Source organism: Lasioglossum baleicum, chromosome 10 (assembly GCF_051020765.1).
Source record: "Lasioglossum baleicum chromosome 10, iyLasBale1, whole genome shotgun sequence".
In the NCBI taxonomy this organism is placed as follows: domain Eukaryota; kingdom Metazoa; phylum Arthropoda; class Insecta; order Hymenoptera; family Halictidae; genus Lasioglossum; species Lasioglossum baleicum.
The window spans coordinates 5,550,943-5,575,809 of record NC_134938.1 but is presented as its reverse complement, the minus strand read 5'-3'; the positions used below and the strand labels follow the sequence as shown (position 1 = coordinate 5,575,809).

The following is a 24,867-nucleotide window of genomic DNA, read 5'->3' as shown; positions in this document are numbered from 1 at the left end:
TTACATTGTTCTCAAATTATTTAACACATTAAGAGAAGAAAATAAATTTCTATTACACTCCAGTTTGTTGCAATTCGAGTAGGACATTTCTATTTTGCATTTAAGATCCGCTGTCTAACCATTACCTTCCCAAAATTTTGTATACACTTTTTTCGGGTACTTTTATGTATATTAAATCATCCAGGTGTTTTAGAGAAGTTAAAAGATGTTGATATAATATATGAAGACGAATATGAAGATGTCACGAGTTGATTAAACAAATACAATGGTAATTAAAAAATACAAGCTTCCGGCTTGATTTAATTATTTTCTTTTGATTAGATAGCTATGTATTATACGACAATATCCGAATGCAAAATTAAATATATAAATACACTATTCGAATAAATGTTCGTAGACAGCTTTAGAAGCCAAATTGGAAAACAATTACCCCGCTTAGGTTTTAAAAATTAGAAAATATAAGAATAATAATTTTGTCAGATTTGATTTACGTGTTCTCTGCATTAGAAAAAATTCTTAAACTCTAAAGTCCAGTTTTATATTTTTCATTTCATAATTATTGAAATTATGAAGTTGCTTACGTGGAAATTGATCCGATAAAATTCTGTATCCAAGCACATATTGTTGTAAAAATTGCAGAAAATCTAAATAAATATAGCCTCGTCATATTTGCAAACTAAATCATGTTAATCGCTTTTAATGTTCGGTAGGTTTAGTGTTAACAAGAAAAATCGTCTGCATCCAAATTTCAGCTCCCGAGCTCTAAATTAGACACGAGCAGAAACAGGAGGGGCCGCGATCGACGCACGCACTCGGCTAATTAGCAAAATTGCCGCGCTCGGCGAAGTGTCCATAAACATGAAAAACACACAGCGATCGAAACGATCTCGCGCGTACAGAAATCGATGCGTGCGCGCTTGCCCGTGGTTTAGCGAATTAATTATTCCGCCTCTCGGCGCGGGATTTGCATAAAATGCGGGTTACTTTGGCCTCGATGGTTTCCAGTTTTTGTTGCATCCGACAGTCGGAATACGAGACACAGAGAGCCGCGTGTCGCAACGTGTGTTTCCTTTTCGATTTGCAAAGCGCATAGGAAACCGCACACGCATCCGCCCGATGCACTCGCTTCGGGAGCTCAGAAGTGGCCCGTGAGATATTCAATTAACATCCGTTTATCCGCGGCGTTATTTACGACGCTCGCGGCCAGCTCCCGTAGGTATAAATCGATTCGCCTGATCGATGCATAAATTTCGTCCGGGGCAGATACGTTAATAATTCAACCGCGATTTTTCGAACGTAAGATTTATACGCGATAGGAGTAGGCGGCGTGCCGCAGCGAGATATGAAAATTCCTCTTTTTTTTTATATACATCTCTCTCTCGTCTGCCCGGGCAATTTATTTATTTTCCAGCGTTTTCTTATTTTTTTTTCTCTTTCCAAAAGAACGCTCTCCGGTGATGTATCGGCGTTTGTCCGTGTCGAGTTTAATTTATGAACTCGATACCGCGTGATAAATATCGTGTCGGATCCGTTGGATCTTTTCTCTGGGAACGGATCGAGGAAACCGTTTAGCAACAGTCTATTCATTTTCCTTTTCACCTGTTTATGTTCGCAGTGATCGCGCGTCCGACACTTTCTCTCCATTTTCGACGGTCAGCTATGCTTCGCCGTTCATGCTCGCTGGTCCCCACAACACGCAGCGTCTACAGTTGCGCACTCTTCGCGAGAACGCTCTCGTTACTGACCTTGTTCAACACGCTCACCCATTACGCCATCCACGCCCCGCTGATGTAATTACAGACGGTCCACAAACTAGCTTTTTGTGCATCGCGAAGTCTGCATCGGTGCACCTCCTGCATTCGAGACGCACGTTTCATTCTCTCTCGCATCAATCAACGTGCTGCACGTTATCGCTTTCAGAAATTATGGTTACCGAAGTACCATCTTTCATCCTTCATAAATATTTGAACTAGACCCGCGAACGGACAAGATGGCGAAAAGTATCCCCGGAATCCTCTGTGACCAGTTTCAACTCGGTACCCCTGCTACAAGGGTAGCTCCAGGGTCATAAAAAATTACTAAAAATCTACGAAAAAATTCATGAACGATCTACCTAGCAGCACACGCGACAGTGAATTTTTTCAGAATTTTTGGTCGCAAAGTCGCTTTTTAAAAAAATCGTGAATCGAGAAATCGTCGTGAAAATTGAGATGAAATTCAAAATAGTAGGAAAATTTTGAAAATTGAATTGCTTTTTCCTTTTCAGAAATCATTAACGAAAGAATCAACATCCAATTCGGTTTCTAGTTCTAGCAATCGACGCAGACAATTTTTATTTTGCATAAAGATCCGGAGTCTATTGATTACTAATGTGTATTTCTTCAGATTTTTCGGATTATGCGAACACGTTTCAGAAAAATTCAGTGATGAGATATTATTGGAACCATTGTCCCTAATTTTTCTCAAAATTTTTTATACAGCGCATAGTGGTTAAAAAAAAATAAAAATCAACTTCGTCGGCGTTTCTTTACATTTTTATAGGTATTATGTAATATCTAACATTTTCACACAGGTGTGTTATGTAATATTGAACATTGTTACGTGCAGAAAAATAACGTACAAAATTAAGTTACCCCTATTTCTCTGAAAAGCCTGGCATTTCCAAAACCAGGAAACGGAGAGCCTACCAACTAATTACCGCTCGAACGAGAAGAAACGAAACGCGGGGAACAATCAAGCATTAAAAAACTGAAACGGACTCGAAAATAATGACGGGGGTATGGGTGGGTGGGGGGTTGAGTTCTCGGTTAGCACACATCCTTCCCCTTCTCCATTGTTTTCCACGCGGGGACACGGCTTAGTGCGTGTTGGGGGCACGCGTGGTCGCGTGACGACGGTCGTGCGTGCGTACGAGCTCACGCGGCCATCTCCCCGCGCCCTTTAGCAGAAAGCTACCCCCGAACGAACGCGCGACGGTTCTCTGCCGTGGATGGAGCGCGTGTGCCGGTGGTAATGTTTGCAGTCACAAGTTGGAAAGTTTTGTGATGGCAACCCCGAACGACCAGTTGCCCCGGTAACGCTTTGTTGTGCCATTGTGTCCAACCGAGAGGGGTAGAACCACCCCCGACCGATCCACTCCTACCTGAACTACGACCTAACCCCCAGCTTGACCTAGCCCAAACCGTTCCCGTCCATTCCCCACCAACCCCTGTCCGGAGAGCCGGCGAGATGGGGTTACATTTCCCTCGAAACTGTCTGACCGTTTCCCGAAGGATGTTCGATTGCACGCGGTTCCCGAATTATGAATGACGGGGATCAATGCGGAGGACACGGTTCGTTGACCAAAGCTCCAAGAATTGCTGAAGACACGAATGGTCGATCTACAGCAGGACCGAGAGACGCTCGTTGAATAGGTGAGCAGGGAGAAGAATATTTATTTGATGCTGGGGACACAGTGGTAGAGAATGTTTGAAAGAGTTAACACTGACAAGGATCAATGGGGAAGAACGAATTAGGAACTTGTAGGGCAAATTATAAGTGAAGAGAATGAAGAACGTCAGTGATCTAGCCAGGTGTTCGGAGAAAGCTGGAATAAACCCCGAAGATGTCACGCGTTGAATAGGTGAGCAGAGAGAAGAATATTTATTTGATGCTGAGGACACAGTGATAGAGGATGTTTGAAACAATTAACACTGAGAAGGATCAATGGGGAAGACACGTTCACGGTTCATTGGCTGAAGAAGCACGACAGGACCATGAAGAAGAAGTCCGTAAGAACGAATTAGGAGCTTGACGAAGATAAACTGGAGCAAATTATAAGTGAAGAGAATGAAGAACGACGGTGATCAACGAGCAGAAACTATTCATCGATCGCTGGCTAGGTGTTCGGAGAAAGCTATAATAGAACAAACCCCGAAGATCACGTGTAGAAAAGTGTACCTATCAGGTGACACCGAGCAGTGGAGACTGAACACCGAAGTACTTGAAGTAGTAAAAGTGTAACAATCATCACGGATGCATTCATGGGAAGCCATGGCCAGGCGTCCTTTATTCCGAATGCAACAGATTCCTCGCTTACATCACAGCCGTACTCTAATTGGATAACCGATTCGATGAAATTCATCTCTCATTTACAAGGTAAGAGTATTCGTCATTAATTGCCTGTAAGCTGCACGAATCGAATCGCACAAAGGCAGGGGGGCGGGTAACAACGTAATGAGCAATTTATTTACAGCTCGCAGAACGAACGATTAACGTTAGTGGAATACAGTTTGATGCTTCCAGGCGAGGTTTACGATGCAACACGATCCGGACGACAGAAGTTGCGGACTGGCGTCGGATAGACCGGTAACGAATCGACAGAATTATAGAAATTATCGATCACCACGGTGATCTCGCTAATGGCGGCCGTGTAATCAAGGTTATTGCACGGCTGAATCAATTAGCAGATGGGAACAATATTAGTATTTCGAATTACAGGTTATCGAACGGGTCTCCTTTCAATGAGCGAAGGAAAGGCGGCTCGAATCTTGCAGAGGACGATGAAATTCACTGATCGAAACGTTATTTCTAATTCTTGCTTTATTTTGCATAATTCCACGAGTGCAAATTATCTGTACAGGATGTTTCAAAATTAGATTAAAAACCAGATCATAATTTAAACACCGAATTATTTAAGCGCCGAAATCATCAATTCTTATACAATCAATTACGATCGAGAATCAAACTTCACCTTTATAATTTAAACACCCTGTACCTTGTCGATCTCGTTATTATAAATAGCTGGAGAAATCTTGTCGAGAAAGTTTATACAAAAATAGCAATTTGGAACATATACAAGTGGGAAAAAATTGACTGAGGTATTAAAAAATTATACAAATTGCTACGCAAAATGCAAATAGCGGGACCCTGAGTGTCCTCAAGGACATTAGAGAACGAGAAAAGGTCCTCGAGTCCTAGTCGTGTGGTTTTTTAGTGGTTATTGGGGACATTGACCACCTGGGTCCTCCGAGTCCCACACTACTTCTTCTGAGTGTACGTAAATGTATTTTTTCCCTCGTCTTTAAAAAAAAACGGTAAGAAAGGCGCACTGAGTAATGATAAATTAAAATTTTGTTTTGAGTGTAGGGCAAAAAGACGAGCTGATTTCAAGTACGCAGAGTTGATCGTCTACTGTGAACGGTTCACCTTCGAGTCTACGAATTCCTGCGTCGTATCACAACACGGTACGAGCGTCCGTAACGTAAGGCCGCGCACGTTGTTAACACATAAAAAGCGCTAATCCACAACCTCGACGGATTACGCGCGGCTTTTCGACTCGTCGAGGGAGCGATTTTTCGCGGAACCCATTTACAAGCGGTTCGAATTGCGTAATCATCGGGGCCTCGCGGTAAATTAATCTTATTGATCCACTCGTTAACGGGAATTATTCTCGCGCAGATAAAAAAACAACGGAAGACTACAGAAATGAAAATAAAATGAGAAATGCTAATCACTGATTGTTGTGTATTTACACCAGAGATAAGCAGGTGGAATAGAAATTAATAAGTATATGAAAAGAATTGAAACTATATGTGGAAACAATTATAAATAAACATTGGACGGTTCCATGAACTGTCGTCGTCGTCCTAGAAAATCTCAAAGTTGTTCTAGCATTGTGTAACACGCTGTCCAACAACAACATAAGACACTAGCGCCGGAGGAAACACATTATGCAAGCGAGCACATGATAACGCGGCCATTGTGTCACTTATTACGGAACAGTTTCTCCCATGCATTTATGCGTCTCCCGCGATGAACTTCGAGTTGGATAATGGAGGATCATTGAGCAGGTAACGTCGAAGCTTCGCTCGGAGCGATAAAAGTGAGTGCCAATGGCAAATTGCGTAATACTTAAAAGCGACGTTTAACGTGTGATCGATTGTTTGCATTGTTTTACGGTTTCGTATCTGGCTGTGTAATCTCGAGCCACCGTGGCAATATCATACTCTTTGGAATTGAATCGCTTTCGTGGGAGAAAAAATTCTATTTTTGAAAGAGCTACACAGCAAGCCAATTTTTACATTTTAAATATTTTTAAATACACATATATTTGAAAACAATAAAAAATAATATGGTTACTTCGAACTTCTTATATGGGAACAAAAATTGTTTATAAGCAATACTCATATATTTTTGAATATTTGAAATTTACACTATAAATCATTGAAGTACCTCAAATTATGTCAACAATTAATTAGATTACTTTTGATCAGCCTTTCGCTGAAAATGCAGTCACCAATGATTTTTCACAAGAAATGTTTCGGGCAAAAGTTAATCGGTATTCAGACATCTGTAAATCCCAATACAAAAAAATACATAAACTTTTTTCCGACTAATATTCGGACGCTCTTAAAAACACCGTAACTTTTCAAATATTGCACTATGCGATTTGAACTTTTTTGGAAAGCTAGAGCAATTAGTTTACTACAGGATGTGAAAAGAAATTTTTTCAAAAATTGCATTTGACCGGAATTGTAGAGGAAATACTAAATGTTGCATTTTACAACTTTTTTATGCGGGCCTATATTGAAATTTTGAAAAATTTGTTTTGTAGATCGGTGTGGGTTATAAGCATTGTGAAAGTTTCATAAAAATCGGTTGATGCGGGGAAAAATGACAGTCATTGAAAGATGTAAGAATTCTTAGATTTACTGCTGTTATAGGCCGAAAATCGTGAAAATCTGCAATTTTTACCATCTTTAAACGTTTGTAGCTCGTTGCAACGTCGACCGATTCTGACGACATTTTCAGGATATGTTTAATTGAAACAGATCTACAAAATGTATTTTTTAAATTTTCAATTTCCGTAAAAATTTCTTTTCACATCCTGTAGTGAACTAAGTGCTCTAGCATCCGAAAAAAGTTTGAATCGTATAGTCCAATATTAAAAAGATCATCGCGTTTTTTAGAGCGTCCGAATATTAATGGGAGTCACTGTATGTTTGAGTACACATTGTTGTAGCTGTCGTCAAGACGAATCCTAAGACTCGCCGTACTATGCACGTGAGTCTCAAAATAATGCTAAAGTTGTTTTGGCCAACTGTTCGAGGCGAATACCCCACCGTGCGACACTTCGTTACACTTGATTTGCATCGGCTGAGGGCAACAGACGGAAGCGCCAAAATCGATAATCATTTACAAATATTAATTCGCGTTCGCCGGCTTGGGCAACAACAACACGGATCATCGCCTATTAGCATTGTACGCGTGACGTAAAGCAACCACACTATGAAAATCCAGTTCTTATCAGCCTGTACGATAACGTGTATAAAAATATAAATGATTCGCATCCTCGTACAGTTCGTGTATCTTTTACTCGACGCCGGATGACGTACAACGAAAATAGAAAGGATTTAAATCGAACGAATTTCATTAAACAGACAACGCCCTGTCCGTAATTCTTATTTCTTATTTGCGTGAAATTCATTTATACACAAAATTATCACTTTTGTCACGGTGAGTCTTACAACCGTTAATTTGTAAAACGGTATGTACAGTATATAATAAATTTAATGGTTTCGGCGCAGGGTTCGATCATTTATAGAAACCAGCAAATGTTTAATTAATTGCACATTTGCTGGTTTCTATAAATGATCGAACCCTGCGCCGAAGCCATTAAATTTATTATTATATTCATTTTTCGATCGAGAAGAATTCACCTTTAACTTTTGGTATGTACAGTTTGTGTTTCCAGAAAATGTATATTTTAGTAAATCAATTATAATGTACACGGATATGAAGGAATACGTAAACATTGCAATCCTCGAGTAGGACGAAATGGTGGGTAAATCTGCACCGGAAATGTTAATATTACCGTAATACATATTACATAGAAATGGGAACCGGTCTAAATCTGTTAAGTTTTCCATTGTCGAAATTGCTGGTCGTAACTCGAAGTACAAACAGAATGGGCAAATTTGTTGAAAATCCAGATAATTATATGCCAAGAGTCGACGAGTTGAAACAATGTGTTGGACGTGAATAGCGTCAATCAAATCAGAAACCAATGAAAAAATTAAACTGTATGAACGTGTAATCGCCGTGATCAAAATGAAAGGAAGCAAATTCATTTCTGTTAAATGCATATCCCATAATTTTGCCCTGCTAATTACTAGACTAACTGATTAATAGATTGCAGGCCCTTATGCATTCATGTATAGCAAACTTGAAAAATTATAGAAATTATAGAAAAATTTTAAAAATTGAAGATGTCAATATACAATTCCTGCTCTATTAAAATCATTACGGGAAGAAATAACATTCAATGTAGTTTCTATCTCTTGCAATCGCTGCACATAATTTTTATTTTGCATAAAGATCCGCAATCTACTGCTTAATTTTTTGCCAGACCCAACATTCGAGCGTGTTTGCGCGCGTATTTCTACTTTTACAAAGAAATATAATCTACGCATATAACAAGATATACTAACTAATAACATTCAAACTGTATTCTGAAACACAATGGAAATTACGGCTGCATAGACCTCACCAGAGGTCTGTGTAAGCTTAAATAAAAAAAATATCCAGATAAATCCACGCGGAGAACATTGTACATACCAACTGGGACGAATAAATAAAAACCGCGTGAGAGAGCGTGTGTACAAGAAATTCCATGTATGTTACCACTAGACTGCGGATGTTTATGCATTCATGATTTACGAAAATTTTCAAAAAATGCTACAACATAAAATTCGACAGAATTTAGCACAATTTTTATTTGTTTTAGATCTACAAAGGCTGTTCCCACGAAAAATAGGATTCTATTCCATTCCACTTTTCTCAAATTTGTCTATAAAAATTGGAAATTGCATAAACACACCGCAGTCTAGTTATCACCTAAATAAAAATCAACATGGTGTCCTATCTTTTTGTCGCCGGATGGTGTCGAAGGATAAAATTTCCATCGATATTATTTAGTCTAATTATTATTTCAGACGTCAGGCTGAGACTATCTGATAGGAACACGGTACGGGTAAGTGTTGTTTAAATAATATTCTCCGGCCACTTCGGAGTAGTCGCATGGCCGAAATTATTGACTCGTCACGGGGGTCAAGCGGAAAAATCCGCGGCGCAGTATCACCGCTGGAAAAACGGCGAGCTGGGTAAATTGTGCCTAACCTCAATGTTTCCGGAACGCGTCGCCGCTCGCAGTTTTATTCTACGAGACCGTACGCGAAGCATCGTGAGAATTCAATTAGGAAATAGTCTGAACGGTTTCGCACACACGGCTTGACCACGCGCACAGAAGAGGGCTGACTAGACGCGCGAGGGTCGGAAACTAACCCCCAAAAAATGTACACGTACTTCCCACCGGGACGAGGCGGTTTTACGCGACAAATCAGTGGGAATAATGACGCACGCGAATCCCACGCGATCCACGCGTTCACGAGAAACGAAATTTTCGACTTACCTGATGCGTGGAGGAATTCCAGAACTCGGTAACACCGGATCAATTCCCACTCACAAACACGAGACTTTACAGCAATCACGGTACAATGGCGAACAGCGGCCGCGTAGCGGGGACTGAGCTAATACTCTTGCCATCTAGCGACCGTTCCGCCAAATTATCGGCAGAAAGAACCGATCCCATTGGCCAGCCACGACCAATCACAAAACGGCGTCCGTTTACGCGGGAACCGTTTGGCGCGAACGCGGCCATATTGTTCGCTCGGTCAAATCGAACGACACGCTGTAACAAAAGATGAACCATGATAACGAAAATGACGATGATGGCACAGACATGGGTACTAATTATCATTTTCATTGTGAAGCATTTGTTTTCCTTCTGTTCTCTTTATCAAATATATTTTTATTTTACCCCTTTCGTTTATTCATTTCTGTATATCTACTCGTACTATACAGTCAGGAACAAGAGTACATGTGCAAATGAAAGAAAAAGCAAACTAGCTTTCACTGAAACAGAAGTGTTCGCACATTTATAAGTTTATAGTATATTGCTGGTAGGCTGCGGATTTTTATGCATTTATGCCGTATGAAAATTTTAAAAAATATTACAGTACGAAATTCGATAGAATTTGGCACGATTTTTATTGATTTTATGGCAACAAAAGCCATTTCCACTGACAATGAGATTCTATTTGATCACTAGACAGCGGATCTTTATGTAAAACAAAAATTTTCTACTGATTTGCAATCAACTCGAGTGAAATAAACATTTATTTTCTTCCTTAGTATATGTTTCACAGGTTAAAAATAATATAACTATTTTTTAATTCTTCTGATGTTTTCACTGTATCGAATTACTACCTCATTTTTGTGATAAATAAATGCATAAAATCCGCTGTCTATTGAGCACACTTTCTTGAAATTTATCTACAAAAGCTAAAAATTGCATAAACATCCGGAGTCTAATTGTTAGACAGCGGATTTTCATGCGAAATAAAAATTGTCTACGTTTATTCTTTCATTTATAAGAGTTTTATAATTAGAATCCATGTGCTTGTTCCTAATTGTACGCGTTCTATAATTACTGCACGGTTTTGTAAATATGTAACTATTTATGTATTCGCACAGGAACAATATCCGAAGAGGTTAAAACATCGTACAACTTTGGTCGAGTAGAAGAAGAAATAGATAACATTAAGTTAGAACTAGCAGGATCTCGGAAGGAATATCAGACCGTAGAGGCAGAGATTTGCAAAGTGACTCAGTTGAAAAATAAAGCACTGTTCATCTTGAAGGACACGCAAAGAAAATATAATCAATTCGAGAAAAAATTAAAAGAAATTCATTCCGACTATATGGAATGCGTTAAAATTGTGAACTCCTACGAGAAGATCATTTATCGTAGAATCGAATCTTTGACACTAGAGAGGAACAACTTGAAGAATGAAATTCATGAATTGCGAAAACATGCAGACGAGAATAATAAAAAATTGGCAGAGATTAAAAAGTTGATAACAATTCAAGAAGTAGGCTTCCATCGAAGTTAATGTTCCACGATTTTTAAAAATTTTTAATCGATTCATATGTAATACATTATTATAATTACACCTATATGTGTACCGTACTTTTCCTAGAAAAAGAACATAGCTCTATTGCGACGACTGAAAAAACTGGCCAGTACGAAAATTCTAACGGAAGAATTGAAGGAGAAAATAAATGCAGCTTTACGTGATCCCAGAGTTATTGGAACAGGCGTATTTAATACAAATATTGTATAAATACGATATAGCAACAATGGCAACGCTTATTTACAACGTTCTAATCCGAAGAGAGAACAAGTAGAAACTATCTAGCTGATCTAGCAGAATCTTAATTAAACGCAATTTATTCTTACACACGCATACTGTTTCCTATGTACATGATCATAAACGCTCTCTGTACTCTCACCACATAATTACAATTTAATACACGTTTCGCTTATTGATGTTCTAAGAACGTTATACATTTTTGTAAATCCTCTAACCTATTCTGTAATAATTCGATCGCCTTCGGCGTTTTATTTGACGTTTGCGTTATGGTATCGTATAATGCTGATACTTTAGACCTTTTCTCGGAAATATCTTTCATTAAAGTTGCATTCTCTTCTTCCAATTCGACCACTCGTTTCTGCAGCAGATCACTTTCTTCTTTGATTACTTGCGCGTCTAATGATCGTAAGTGCAATGTTACATCCCCGGGCGGTCTCCTGAAATAAAAATTTAATTAATAACAAAAGAACGACAATATTTTCAGCTCTCAATTGTTACAACTCACCAAGCATCTTCTGCAACAGATGAATCTGCATCGTACAATTTTGCTAGCTTCTCTAAGGATTCCTGTAGACTTCCTTCATCCAATAGATCATTCAAATCACTGATCATGCCATCATGAAGTTCCTGAACCATAGCCGCATGCAGCTTTTGCGTAATGTTCGGTTTTAATTTCAGTATCGTCAGAATGTTGGAGAAGTCGTCCTTGCTGGAAACAAAGTTTAAAATCAACGTTAAAATCTTCCAAAAATTCTGATCATTAGACTACTGATTTTATAATATTATTTTTGACGTTTTGAGACGATCTCAGGAGAAAATTCATTTTCATTAACTTTCGGTTTGGAGAATTTTTCTTTCGCATAAAATCCCGCAGCCTACTGGTCATTATTAATTAGATAAAACGAGTGATTCAATACTATTATTCGCTGCTTAGAGGTATATTAACCTCTGCTTCGACAGAATGGCCTGTGACGCAATCGGTATTTCCGTTACTCTTATATCAACACTTTGACTATCCATTAAGTTCGTACAGTTGACGAGCACAAACCCCATACGGTTAAAACGACGTATGTCTTCAGCAAAAGTAAAATTGTGTGTTAACTAAATTTACTAAATCCTTGCTAAATTTATTTGTTAGTGTTACAGCTAACATGTCAGAGTCTGAATTCATTATTAATGGTAAAATAAGTACATACTTTTAGATAAGAATTGGAAAAAGAAATTATTAACACATTAACCAGTAAACTAATGCTTCTAACGTCTCAGAAAAGCTCAAACTGTTGGGTCCAATTTTGAGAAAGCTATTCGTTCTTAAAAGCTGTACGAATATTTTGTACATACATCCACAGTAACAAATTTTGGATCGGTTGATAATAATTTTTCGAATATGTTGATACAATTTTATTTCATTTCAAGCAGAAGATTTTCGGAAGTACAGGGAAGAACGATAGCAGGAACGAATTCGTGGGACTATTTCTTATAAAAGCGACGTTATGTGCTGCAGCAACTCGGCCGAAAAACGTTTCTTTTATACCAGCACCTGGCCAGATAAAGGTGAACTTCCGTGAACGATCTATATGTACCGTGATCGGCCTCTGTGTGTGCATGCGGTGGCTCTGCTATCGCCAGAATCAAATTTTTCTTTGTTTACCGCACACAAAGAAGTGCTCGCCGCGGTTGAATAGGGAGAACCAGTATCCCGGCAACCCAATCCAGTTTTGTAGTATTATAATAAGCATACAATGGCAAGACGTAATCGTGTTGCACAATTTCCGGAATATATTTTTCGTGCGTCACAAGATGATTAATAAACGCAAACAGTCTTCGTAATCGTGAAAGCTTCGGACTAAAGGGAATTTTATTTATTAACGATACAATACCGTATTTTATTACAAGGAAGAGACGAAAAGGTAGACGAGAAAAATATCTTTATGGAGAACATTCTATCGCTAACACCATTGTCAGGGAGAATATTAACCCTTAGCACTCTCGAGTGGCGATTTTGAGACAGTAAAATAATTGTTACGTTATTAAATCATTTGATATCAAATAAATTACTAAAGAAGAAATGTTTAGTCTCTCTGTTAAAATAGTTCCGACTACAAAGGGTTGAAAATAATTCAGCGTCATTTGCGCCTTGAAAATTGGTTTCGGAAAAGAAGCATGGAGAATAAACTATGCTTTAAACGAAACTACGTAGTTCTACGCAATGGCGGTACGTAAACATCGTAAAACTAATTAATACGGTTCTCATCCGTGATCTGATAATTCTATTAAAAATTTTCAAGTTCAAGTAAGTAGCATATTAACGATGCATTATCCATTAGCGGCGGCCATGTTGCCGCGAAACAATGACATAACTGGAACTAATTGTATCTCGTAAGCAAATCGCTCGAGGAGATCTACATTTATTAGAATTTATTCTCAGGCATACATCTGAATTTTGATACAAAGCTAATTCCTGCGAAATAACCGACCGCGAATACATTTTGAACTGAATATTATCCTGGAGAAGATGTTGGAAGTCGGAAACGGGAAGATCGAGAATGTATAAATATGAACATTGTTCCTTCTCTCGTCGTGCGTTATCGTTCTCGTGGGAATCGCGTGGAATTACCGAGGATGAAGGCCAACACTTTTGATTCTTCTTCCGTTGTTTCGCGTGCACTCGATCAGGCCGGGACTGGTGCAATTTGATATCGATGCTACATATTTGCATTAGTCCGGACCTAACCGAGTGTGCCAATATCTCCGTCCAATGTCTTCTCGAATGCGTCTTCATCTGGTCGAGAGTTCCTGCGGGAATGGAAGACGAGTCGGTGTATAAAACGTGCTGTTAACTTTTTGTAACAAACCAACCGGCCGGATTTTTCCTTTCAATGACTTCTCCGCATCGTAAGAATTTAGATTTTGCTGCAATAAACGCGAACGATGATAGCCTACAATTATTTCAGAACGTTACGACATCGTTAACTATTCGCTGAATAATTTCTCGCTTACAGTAGCGAGTGAAGGTAAATGATAACGATATCACGAGAGATTTATCTTGCACAGTGTACAATTATAATTTAATTAAAATAGCTACGGATGTTAGGATCCCCGCGATGGCATCAACGCGCGGAGAAAAAGATAAACTAAGTGAACGAAAGAAATTAGTAGAAAATCACTGGAATATGAACTCGTTTGTTCCGATTAACAGATTAGCAAAACGAAGATCGAGGAAGAAACGCGATGAACGCGTTTAGTCGAGGCTGAACATGGCGTCCGTCGATGAATGTTCCGTACTGTTCGTCACCGAATTATTCTAACGTGGGAATAACGGAGAGCAGGAGCACGCGCGATCCCTGCGACACGCACTGCACGAATGATGGGAGCTGGCCGAACACGATGGTGACCGCACACCAGGGCACCAGGGGCCCTTTGTTTCCTCGAACACTTCGTGGAATTCCTCGAAGGTCGACTGGTGTGTTGGGTTTCAAAGACCGGCAGTTTCTGGGAAGCGGAAACCGAAGGGAAACCGAATTTTTCAAAGATCGAGCCCCGAAACGTTGATCGCCGCTCGGAACAGGGCCGAGCAATGCGTAGTCGGACAATTGCTTGGCCACGTGAACGGCCACAAATTAACAGGCGAGTCACAGAGGCCAATGACATCGAGTAACAGCATCGGCCGTTTGGGTCATCGACGACCCGAACCCACCTCCCCCCTCTTGACACTGATAAACGGACCGCCACGGCTCTTGGAACTGTTAACCGGCAGATTTTTCGAGCGCGAACGCTCGCGAACAAAAGTCAAATTAGTACGTACCATCAAGATTCTCCGATAATTAATCCGCCGAGCGAGGCGGACCATTCTTATAACTACAGCGACACTTTTAACACTCTTAAAAAGACGATAACTTTTTAAATATCAATCATTACATATGTCTAAATTCAAACTCAACTCTCAGCAACCCAATTTAAATCGGAATTAAACTTTCAATCGTTGTCAATAGACTGCGGATTTTTATGCAAAATAAAACTTTTCTAAGTCACTTGTAAGACATGGAAGCTAGATAACAATGTATTTCATCTTTCAATAATCTTGACAAGTCGAAAATAATGTAACAACATTCTTAAATTAATATAATGCGTTTACAATTTTGTTTTCTTCTCATTCATTTTTACTATAAATGCATAAAATCCGCAGTCTAGTTATCAGTCTCATTATATTTAAATCCAAATTCAACCTCCAATCATTATCAATCGTTATATTTAAATTCAAATTCAAATTCCACTCTCCACAACTTTTTTTTCGAGAAGTTAGAACAATTGATTTGCTACGCAGCGTGAAAAAGTTTTTCAGAAAAATTGCAAGTTGTCAGGGAATTGGATCTGTATCAATTAAACGTGTTCTGAAAATTTTATGAAAATAGGTCGACGTCGCAATGAGCTAAAATCGTTTAAAGATGGTAAAACTGTTTTTGACGATTTTCGGCCCCCAAATGCTATAAATCTAAGGATTCTTACATATTTCAATATCTGTCGTTTTTCCCCGCATCAGCCGATTTCGATGAAACTTTCACAGTGCATATAATTGACACAGATCTACAAAACGTATTTTTTGAATTTTCAATATAGGCCCACGTAATAAGATAACGTATCCACGTGTTCATACTGATGCAAGCACTATGGCGTAACAAAACGCAATGTCGTTAGCGGAATGGAAATTTTTGTTCACCTGATAAAAAAGTGACTGAAAAGCAATGTTGAATAATGAGTTACGCGCCTTCCCCGATTAACCTGCTAACCGGATGATTTATCGATCACGAATATCCTCACGGACATTAGTAAAGGGGAATGGCAATGATCTGAAGATTTATCCCACGATCACTACAATAATAATACAATTTACATCGCTGTTTCCTACAAGAATTCCTAAGTAAACGAATAAGAATACTGCAAAGGTAAGCAGAAATCACGTGTATGTCCGCAATTCATAGTTAACAAGTTAACGAGTTATAATTAGAAGGGTGAAGAATTTGATTCGGGATCTTATGCATTTATGGTTTATAAAAATGTTCAATAAGCTCGAATATAAAAATCGACAGGATTTTGTACAATTTTTATTTTTTATTTGTTTTAGTACTTTCTTAAACGTTGTCTACGAAAATTGGAAAATGCATAAACATCCGCAGTCTACTTGTAACACATCAAAAGGGTTGTAGATGCGCGCGTCTTTCAACTTTCATCCTAATCGAGTCGGCATTCTTCACCGCAGGCCTGTATTTGACACACTTTGCGTTGGCAGTACTGTTATCGCATGAACTGACTAAAACAACATAACCTGAAACGCGGCTGCACCCTGATATAAGTAGACGAAGTTCTCAGAAGCAATGAATCATTGGCTCGTTATAATTCAATCAATATCATCATCGTAGATGACACAGATGATAAATCGAAACGTGCAATCTATTTGCTATTACATGGGCGACGCTTTAGTCTCGCGTTTTCTTTTTCTGTTTCGACCAACATTTGAAAATTCGATTTGCAAATACTAGAGCAAATTAAATTCACACGTGTATGTTGAAAGTCTTTGCACGCTTAAATTTTTTCACTTTCTCTGTTTACAGATTCCCCAAGGGTCTTTTCCATTTTCTGGTCTGTCGTATTTTAAAGAAAACATTTAAATCAATTTATATTAATTTACATTATTCTTAACATCACCTGCTGAGTTAAAATACGACAGAACTTTACTCCAATCTAATACAATTGTTGTTTATACTCTCTCGTAATTGAATATAATATTACTGACAAAAACGATTGCAACATTTCAACATATTCTACCGCATTTCGATTCCCTAAACTAGATTTTGAAAATTATAAAATATTCTGTTGCCATTTCCCTTATTTTCCAGCATTTAGCAAAACCGTTTGTAACAGTTCAACAGAATATTTTAAAATACATAATTAGTATTTGATTGTAAAAATTCATTTTTTCACTTACTACATGGAATTTGGAGTGTTGCATATTCGAAATTCAAATGTCTACATCGGTTTAACGCGCATGCGTCAGTGACGTATAAAAGAAGCGCGACTACCGAGACAATTGTCATTTCATAACCTCCAAAAAACATAGGTTGCTGTACATTGTTCTCGCAGAAAATTTTAAATGACATGTTTAAAAAAAAACCGTTGGAAATTCTATCGTCACAAACGTCAAGATTTTACGCTGTTGATATGAAAAAAAACAATGTTACTCACCTAATCGATTCCGCGATGTTTTTCAAACTATTTGAAATGGCGAGTCGAAATAGGAAAACGTTGTTTGGATGCTTGTGCTCCAGATCTTCTTCCATATCTGCCAGCAGTGCGACTAATTACTGGATCCTTGGGTTTCGGTGACCAAATACTTCAACGAAAGCTGGTCATAACGGTTCTTGCATTCTACAGAACTCGAACTTCCACTTTTGCGTCTTCGAACTTCGAACTATGTATTGGGAACAACAGTTCGAATCGTTCGAAAGTGTGTCGGTAGTTTCGTGGTGGTTCACAACGCCGTTCACAGATGGCGGTGTTCAAGCCGAAATCGCTAAAATTTAGCATTGCCAACATTTCAACTTGTGAAACGGGAGATTGGACAGCCTGATATTCAAAAATGTTAAAAATTCGAAATTCAAAAGTTAAATTCGCAACACCATCAAAATTACATTGCATTTTGATTAAATTTATTAGATTTGCAATTCTCAAACTATCATTTGTGTTTCCTATAATTGTTAAGTAATACATTGGTATTTTGTAAAACTTTATATATAGCATATACATACATAAACGTAAAAGAAAGTCTGCACTTTTATACTATTTAAACAAATATCACGATTTCGAAATCGAGAGGAAGAATTCATTTTGTTCTTTTTTAAATATCGAAATGAGGTACGAATAAAAAAAATTGCATATTTTTTATGTAAATTTACGTTATATGCAGATATTTTTAATCCAGCTAATTGATGTATTTAAAAAAATAACAAATTCAATCGAGATAAAGAATTACCATGTTAGTGAACAAATAAGAATGATCTCTAAAAGAAGGGACTCTTTATTCAATTGAAATACTTGATTATATCATCCGAGAAAAATTGGAAATCCATTGAAAATGGGATTTCGCAGGTACAAAATGGAGGACCAGGAAAGCGGTCTCGAAGATGTTGCGGATGACTGTAAAACAGCATCCGAACACGCAATAACTTAATTCTGTCTAATTAACGTTCCTTTCAAATTACACACGAAGGTTCCGTACTTCTAATCACCCGCAACCCTATTAATTAGACGCGACTGCCTGTCGATGCTAATTAGAATGTGTCTCCTTCAAGTGAAATCCGTCAACCATGCGAAATATCACGATTTGTAATTGACACCTGAAATTTTCAAGCCTGAAAACTTGCGTCACTGCTTCGAATTAGCAATGTGTTTACAAAAACGCTTTCGGAGCATTACAGATCAGCGGTAAAACAATACTATCAGATAATGGGATTGAGGATTTCTATTACAATCCGCAATTTAATTAAATGATTATAATTTCAGACCATTACTCTTCAGATGTACAAGGTGAACAATGTTTTACAATGATTAGTCGTATGGGATGTTACCAGTAGGCCCACGAACACTGTGGGGCTGAAGAAGTAGACCTTTAAAAGATGCAGCAAGTTTTTAATAGAAGTGGTCTTTAGAAAAATGGGTCCCCACAAGGCTACTTTACCTTCTTAAAAAATTGGATCTGAGAAATCAGATGTGCATGATATTGTATTGGAAAGGGTGAATTTTACATGGAAGTTATTTTTAATAGAAGTAAAGTAAATCTTTAGAAGAATGGGTCTCCATAAGGCTACTTTACCTTCTTGAAAAATTGGATCTGCGAAATCAGATGTGCATGAAGATGTGCAGAAAAAGAAGACTTTTAAAAGATGCAGCAGGTTTTTGAAAGAAGCGATCTTTAGAAAAATGGGTCCCCATAAGGCCTTCTTAAAAAATTGGATCTAAGAAATCAGACGTGCATGAAGTCGCGTTGGAAAGGGTGAATTTACATGGAATGTCTCTGCATGTTGAAGGATGTGCCCTTACATGAACTGGTGTCTATGGCGAGCAGATTCCAGGCTGCTGTTCATGCTACGTAGGAACTGTATCATCATCCACCTTCATAGCCTAGGGCTGATTCGAAGTGCACCGGTTGGTTACAGCACCCCTACCTCGACGCGACCGCCTCCAGTTGCAAAGGTCACCGTCGACGGTGCACAAGAGACTGTTACCGCAGGTTCTCAAAGTCTCAAAGTAGCTCGCGTCGACTCGGGTCGACGTGATGCGCCTCCGTGCCATTATGCAACCAGACTGCACTATATTTTCTTTCCTCGAGTCAGCTCGAGAACGCTCAGATGCTACCGTATGCACCCATTCACTCGCTCGTTTCTCGATACTGGAGAAACGTTCGCGTAGCGCACGAGCCCCGATCGATAGATCCACGGGATCTTCGATGATGGCGTGTCGATACCTTTTTGGGTCTGTGACGAGTTAGCTACATCGGGACCTTCGCCAATTGACGTCCTCGTCGAGGCGTCTCTTTGTTCTCATCATCCTTTCGCTGACCCCCCCAGACTACCATTCCTCCTTCGACGTATTGCTACCCTACGGGCACGAATGCTTAAATTTTACACGTTACCGCGAACGACGTGACTATTATCTTCGTACGCTCAGCATCCGGGATGAAAGTATCGGTTCTAGTATTTAGGAATACCGATACACGAACGTCTTGCGTCAGGGGTCTCGGAATTACTTGGACAGGGATTCGCTAATGGACAGAATTAGAAAATACCCCAAACATTATTAGCATCACAGCTTCGTAATTTCACTCAGCCTCTTGTATCGGAGTGTAAAACACCCAACAGCAGAGCCATTATAAATATTTAGCACTCGAGTGGCGACTCAGAGATGTTATTATTAAATATGTATTATATATATTTCATTCTACTATTCTGAGGAACTATTCTAGGTCGGAAAAAATGTTTAATTTTCGAGTTAAATTAATAATGTGTTTTAATTAAGTAATGGCGTCTTATAACTTTGTCCGTATCCGTTTCACATACAATGCTGTTCGATAGCAATACAATATGCAATTACGCTTCGACGAACCTGGTCGACAGGATGTTGCGCGACAGGATTTTTAAATTCGCGCTCACCCGTTCGCTAATTAGTACCACAAAGTTTCGAAGTGTATTGACTGCCTCCTTCATTGTTACGTGTTTATTACAGTCGCTGACGTGCGAAGAAATGACCGGTGACAGGTTCGGAACGTGAGAGTAATTACAATAATTAAGACCACCTGCAAACGGCAAGGGTCAGCACTTCTCTATCTATGATGATCCGGACAGATGCGCGGCAGGGGTCCTCGGGAGGATGAGAAACGACAAACTGCCCCAACGTAGCTTTTTACTAGAGTATCTCTACCCGAGTATATGAGATACCTGGGTACCCGAGTAGATTGTGAATGTTTATGCAATTTGCAATTTTGGAGACGAATTTTAAGAAACTCGAATCAAATGAAAAATTGTATTTTCCGTGGTAGTCACCTTTAGAGGTGGATCTTAAGTGTAGATCTGAAATTAATTGAAATCGTACTAAATTCTGTTGTAGCTTATATCCTAGTATTTTTTTTAAATTTTCGAAAGCCGTAACTGCATAAACATCCGAAGTCTACTGAGGTAAGTAGACTGCGAACCTTTATGCATTTGTGAAGAAACTGGCTGGGTGAAAATATAAAACAGTAAAAGATTTAAAAAATTTAAGAATACTGTAATGTTGTTTTTAATGTAACGAAATTATTAAGGGATGAAATCAATTTTTATTTTATTCCTGCTGGCCGCAATGAATGCAGAACATTTATATTTTGCATAAAGATCCGCAGTCTACTCATAAAGTCACAGCTCTACTTTCAACGAATATCGTTGACTGTTCAGGACTAGCCTTATTTGATAGGGTCATCATTGGACGGACAGGCTTGTGTTGCGAAAGTGTTGGAAGACGCGTCGGGATGACCGTGGGTGGAAAGGAGGGGAGAGAGGTGGGAAGGTGGGAGCAGGATGATTGGTCATGTTTAGAAAATGAATTTGCCCGATAGCGTCCACACGGTAGCTCTTCTTGTTACCACCGCATCGGCAGCCAACGTCCATCCGCGCTCGTCTTGCGTCAGGATGCGCAAGAACCGCCGAGACCGCAGACTTTTTTTTTCTCATTCCTCTATGTACCGACCTCCGACGCGCGGGGTGTTTCGAAATGGTACGATCATCCGCGGCATCGAGGTCGTAACAAAGAAAGCAAGACAGATGCCGATCGGAGGAGGGAACACGCAGCCCCGATATGCGCGCGTGCAGTCTCTCCCCGGGTTCGCGAAGATCATTATTCAATAACGACGTGCGAACCCGCTTCCGTGTATTCCGCGGCGCTCGTCACCGATTCGCCGAGGAATTCGTAGCAAGGAGAAAGTCGATTGGAATTGTCCTCTGATTATTCTGATTACGGGAACGTGCGTGGAAGGGGCCTCGCGAAATCATTTCTCTCCGCGCGCGCGCGAATGCGCGGCGCACGTAACCGGGCGCGATGCGCGCATAACAGCAATTAGCCAGGTCATCAAGTGGAGACGAGCAGCAGCAACGTTTCTTAATGCATTATACCTCAACCTTCTCTGGACGAGCGTGTAGAAATATTCCTCGCATAGGTGTCTCGGGGTACACGAATCTTTCGAAAACCCCGGAGATTTAATCCAGCCGTCTCGCGGGGAACCATAATCAGAAAGCTAGACAAATCGACAAAATTCAGACTCGAAATTGCAGAAAAACATAATTTAAACAGAAACTACACCACACCCTCTTCTTTCTCAACTACTAAACTCTCTTCTACTTATTGCGAAATTACTTTCTAAAACCTAAAATTGTCTCTCGATATTTTAAATCGATCTCGACAGAGTGGTGTTTCCTAAACGTAATAATGGACATTCTATAGCTAACCATACCAAGAAAGTGACAACATTCCCAGTTAGCAATTATTTATTAATTGGCAAGAAAAGATTCGCTCAGAAACAGAACGTGGGATTAACACTCGAGACGCGAATCGAGTATCGCTTTACGAAAAGCCACCTTGCAAAAATGTTTGAATTAAGTCTACCTGTTTTATACATAGAAACGGCCCGCCGTGCATCCGTCTGGAGCGCAGATCTACTCAACAAATAATTAAGCTGAAAATGGCAGGGCGAGGAACGACCGCGATATCCCCGATTCCCTTAACTGCCGCGAAACAATGAAACATAACTGAACGATGCCTGAACGAGTCCGTGCCGTCTGCACATTATGCTTTCAGAATATCTGGCATTTATTGTCCTCGCGGGTGACTTCAAGGGTAAGACCTCTTAGCCAATCTTAACCCACTGAACGGGGCGAGCGATTTAACGTGTTAGCTGCACTCGATGTTCCCAGGGTATAATGTTTCGATTTTTTCGGGAAATTCGTGTTAGCCGTTTTCTGTTTTAGACAGCGAGCCATAATGTTAAAGAGAGTACCTTGACAAACAGTAAGGAATCGTCGAACTAACTGGAAGCTACGAGAGAAACTGAGTGATGTGTTTCAACGAAAATTCATGTTAGTCATTTTCTGTTTTAGATAGTGAACCGTAATGTTAAGGAGAACACCGTGACAAACAGGAAAGAATTGTCGAAGAAAATGGAAGTTTCTCGCCTAACTCGTTCGATCAACCCCCAACGTGATTCAACGAAGGAGAAAATCCATGTTAGCCATTTTCTGTTTGAAACAGTGAACCATAGATAAACAGGAAAGAATCGTCGGATAAAATGGAAGGTACGTTGCATCGCAAGATGACGAGAGAAACTGAATGATCTAACTGGTTCAACCCCCGGCGTGATTCAACGAAGGAGTGCACGGAGGAAGGCGCAACTTAATTCCGACAAAATATGGCAGCTCCTTATTCGGCGCTTACCGCGGGGCTCGGGTATCTCTGTTAGGAACGGTGCAACAGAACACGCGGATCACTTCTATTACCTGGCTGGGATTTCGCTCGTCTTCCACGATCCTTTTTTGGCGACACCACCCAGCGGTCGGGAGCGAATCCCGATGATACCGTGCCGGAGCGGTGCCTCATGAAGTAGTGTTTCTCCGGGTGAACCTCACCTCTGGCATAACACGAGCAGCGAAAGATAGATGAACACGCGGATAGCGCGGCAAAGGGCTGGGTCTTCTCAAAGCGTATCGGCGCGTTCGGTGACTCGATCCGTTTAGAAAGCATCGCTTGCGGTTCTCCTCTCGAAAGCAGGGTAAATACATTGTCCCGAGCGGTATCCTATTATTGAGACTCGGGCTCACGATCGCCCTGTTTTTTCCGACGAGGCCGCACCCCTCTGGCATCAGCTAATTCGAACAGCTGAACCGATCCCTATCGATCAACGGATCACGCTAGTTTCTGTATCCTGTCCGTTGTTCCTTCACCGTGTAACGATCTTTATTGATTTCGAAGCCGACGTCGAACCATCAGAGATCCACTGTCTCTCCCTCCTGTCGATTCGTGATCCGATATTTTTACAATCGAAGTTCTTCGTGCCCCGACCTGGTCTGATATCTACGAGCACAGATGATCGCGTATCTTGGAAAATGTTGACGACTTCATCTGGCCCATCTTCTTGTCTTTCCAGGAAGATCTGCAGGCTTTCCTGCGTTTTACTGTTTCTTATCTTTGAAGAGACTCACTGTCTCTCCCTCCTGTCGATTCGTGATTCGATATTTTTATAATTGAAGTTCCTCGTGCCACAACCAGGTCTGATATCTTCGAGCACAGATGATTGAGTTTCTTGGAAAATGCTGACGACTTCATCTGACACATCTTCTTGTCTTTCCAGAAAGATCTGCAGGCTTTCCTGCGTTTTACTGCTTCTTATTTTTGAAGAGATTCACCGGAGTCCAGCCGCGTAGTGTGGAGTGGGGTCGAATCGTGGGAATCCTCGATTCCTCAGGTGATTGCTCGGAGAAATCTTGTAGATGCCGGCTGAATGCACCGCCACCGATGGTTAGATAAGCTCAACAGACCCCTAAGTGCCAGCTTGCGAATACGCCAGGTCTGAATTTGAACAATTTAGCAGCTGATTAAGCGAGACACGCAGAACTGCAACGTCAGTGTTCAGTTTCGAAATCCAGCTAATAGACATTTGCTGGGTAGTCGTTAAATCACGGAAGGGCGTGGGTTCTCTCCATCTGTAATGAATCTTATTCTTCAGCTGGAAATGGTAGCAGCTTCTCCGGGGCCAGTCACAATGGTAGATCATCGACGAACTGACGGTGCCATAAATCGATCTTAGAAATTAAACGGTTTACATAACTGGGAGAAGTGCTCCGAGATCAACATCGTCGGGGGAGTGCGATGGATTACCTCATCGGTTCAGGAACTTTCTTTCACAAATGCTTATTATGAGTCGCATACAAAGAAAGTATGACCGATTATGTAAGACATTTCACTCGCCCTTACGGCGAAACACGCGAAACAGTCAACACGTCGATGCGGCGATTACGATGATGGCTTCGAACGCGTGATC

At 40.0% G+C, this 24,867-nt stretch overlaps 2 protein-coding genes and 1 long non-coding RNA gene across 3 annotated transcripts in view; 2 read left to right on the top strand and 1 right to left on the bottom strand.

Annotated features, from left to right (window-relative positions):
- The window catches only part of Hnrnp-k (Heterogeneous nuclear ribonucleoprotein K), a 137,990-nt gene extending 128,400 nt beyond the window's left edge, over positions 1 to 9,590 (bottom strand). The window contains exon 1 of the mRNA XM_076432183.1: positions 9,452 to 9,590. The gene's annotated coding sequence lies outside the window, so the exon portion shown is untranslated. The remainder of the gene's footprint in view (positions 1 to 9,451) is intronic.
- On the top strand, positions 2,854 to 7,586 carry LOC143212907 (uncharacterized). Its single transcript, XR_013009820.1, has 3 exons — positions 2,854 to 4,137; positions 4,235 to 4,347; positions 4,480 to 7,586. It is a non-coding gene; the product is annotated as an uncharacterized LOC143212907 (long non-coding RNA).
- On the top strand, positions 8,836 to 11,952 carry LOC143212898 (uncharacterized). The gene is made up of 2 exons (XM_076432211.1): positions 8,836 to 9,785; positions 10,576 to 11,952. The coding sequence occupies exons 1-2, from the start codon at positions 9,743 to 9,745 to the stop codon at positions 10,992 to 10,994; spliced, it is 462 nt and encodes a 153-aa protein (XP_076288326.1). The 5' UTR covers positions 8,836 to 9,742; the 3' UTR covers positions 10,995 to 11,952.
- Positions 11,953 to 24,867: the final 12,915 nt, after the last annotated feature.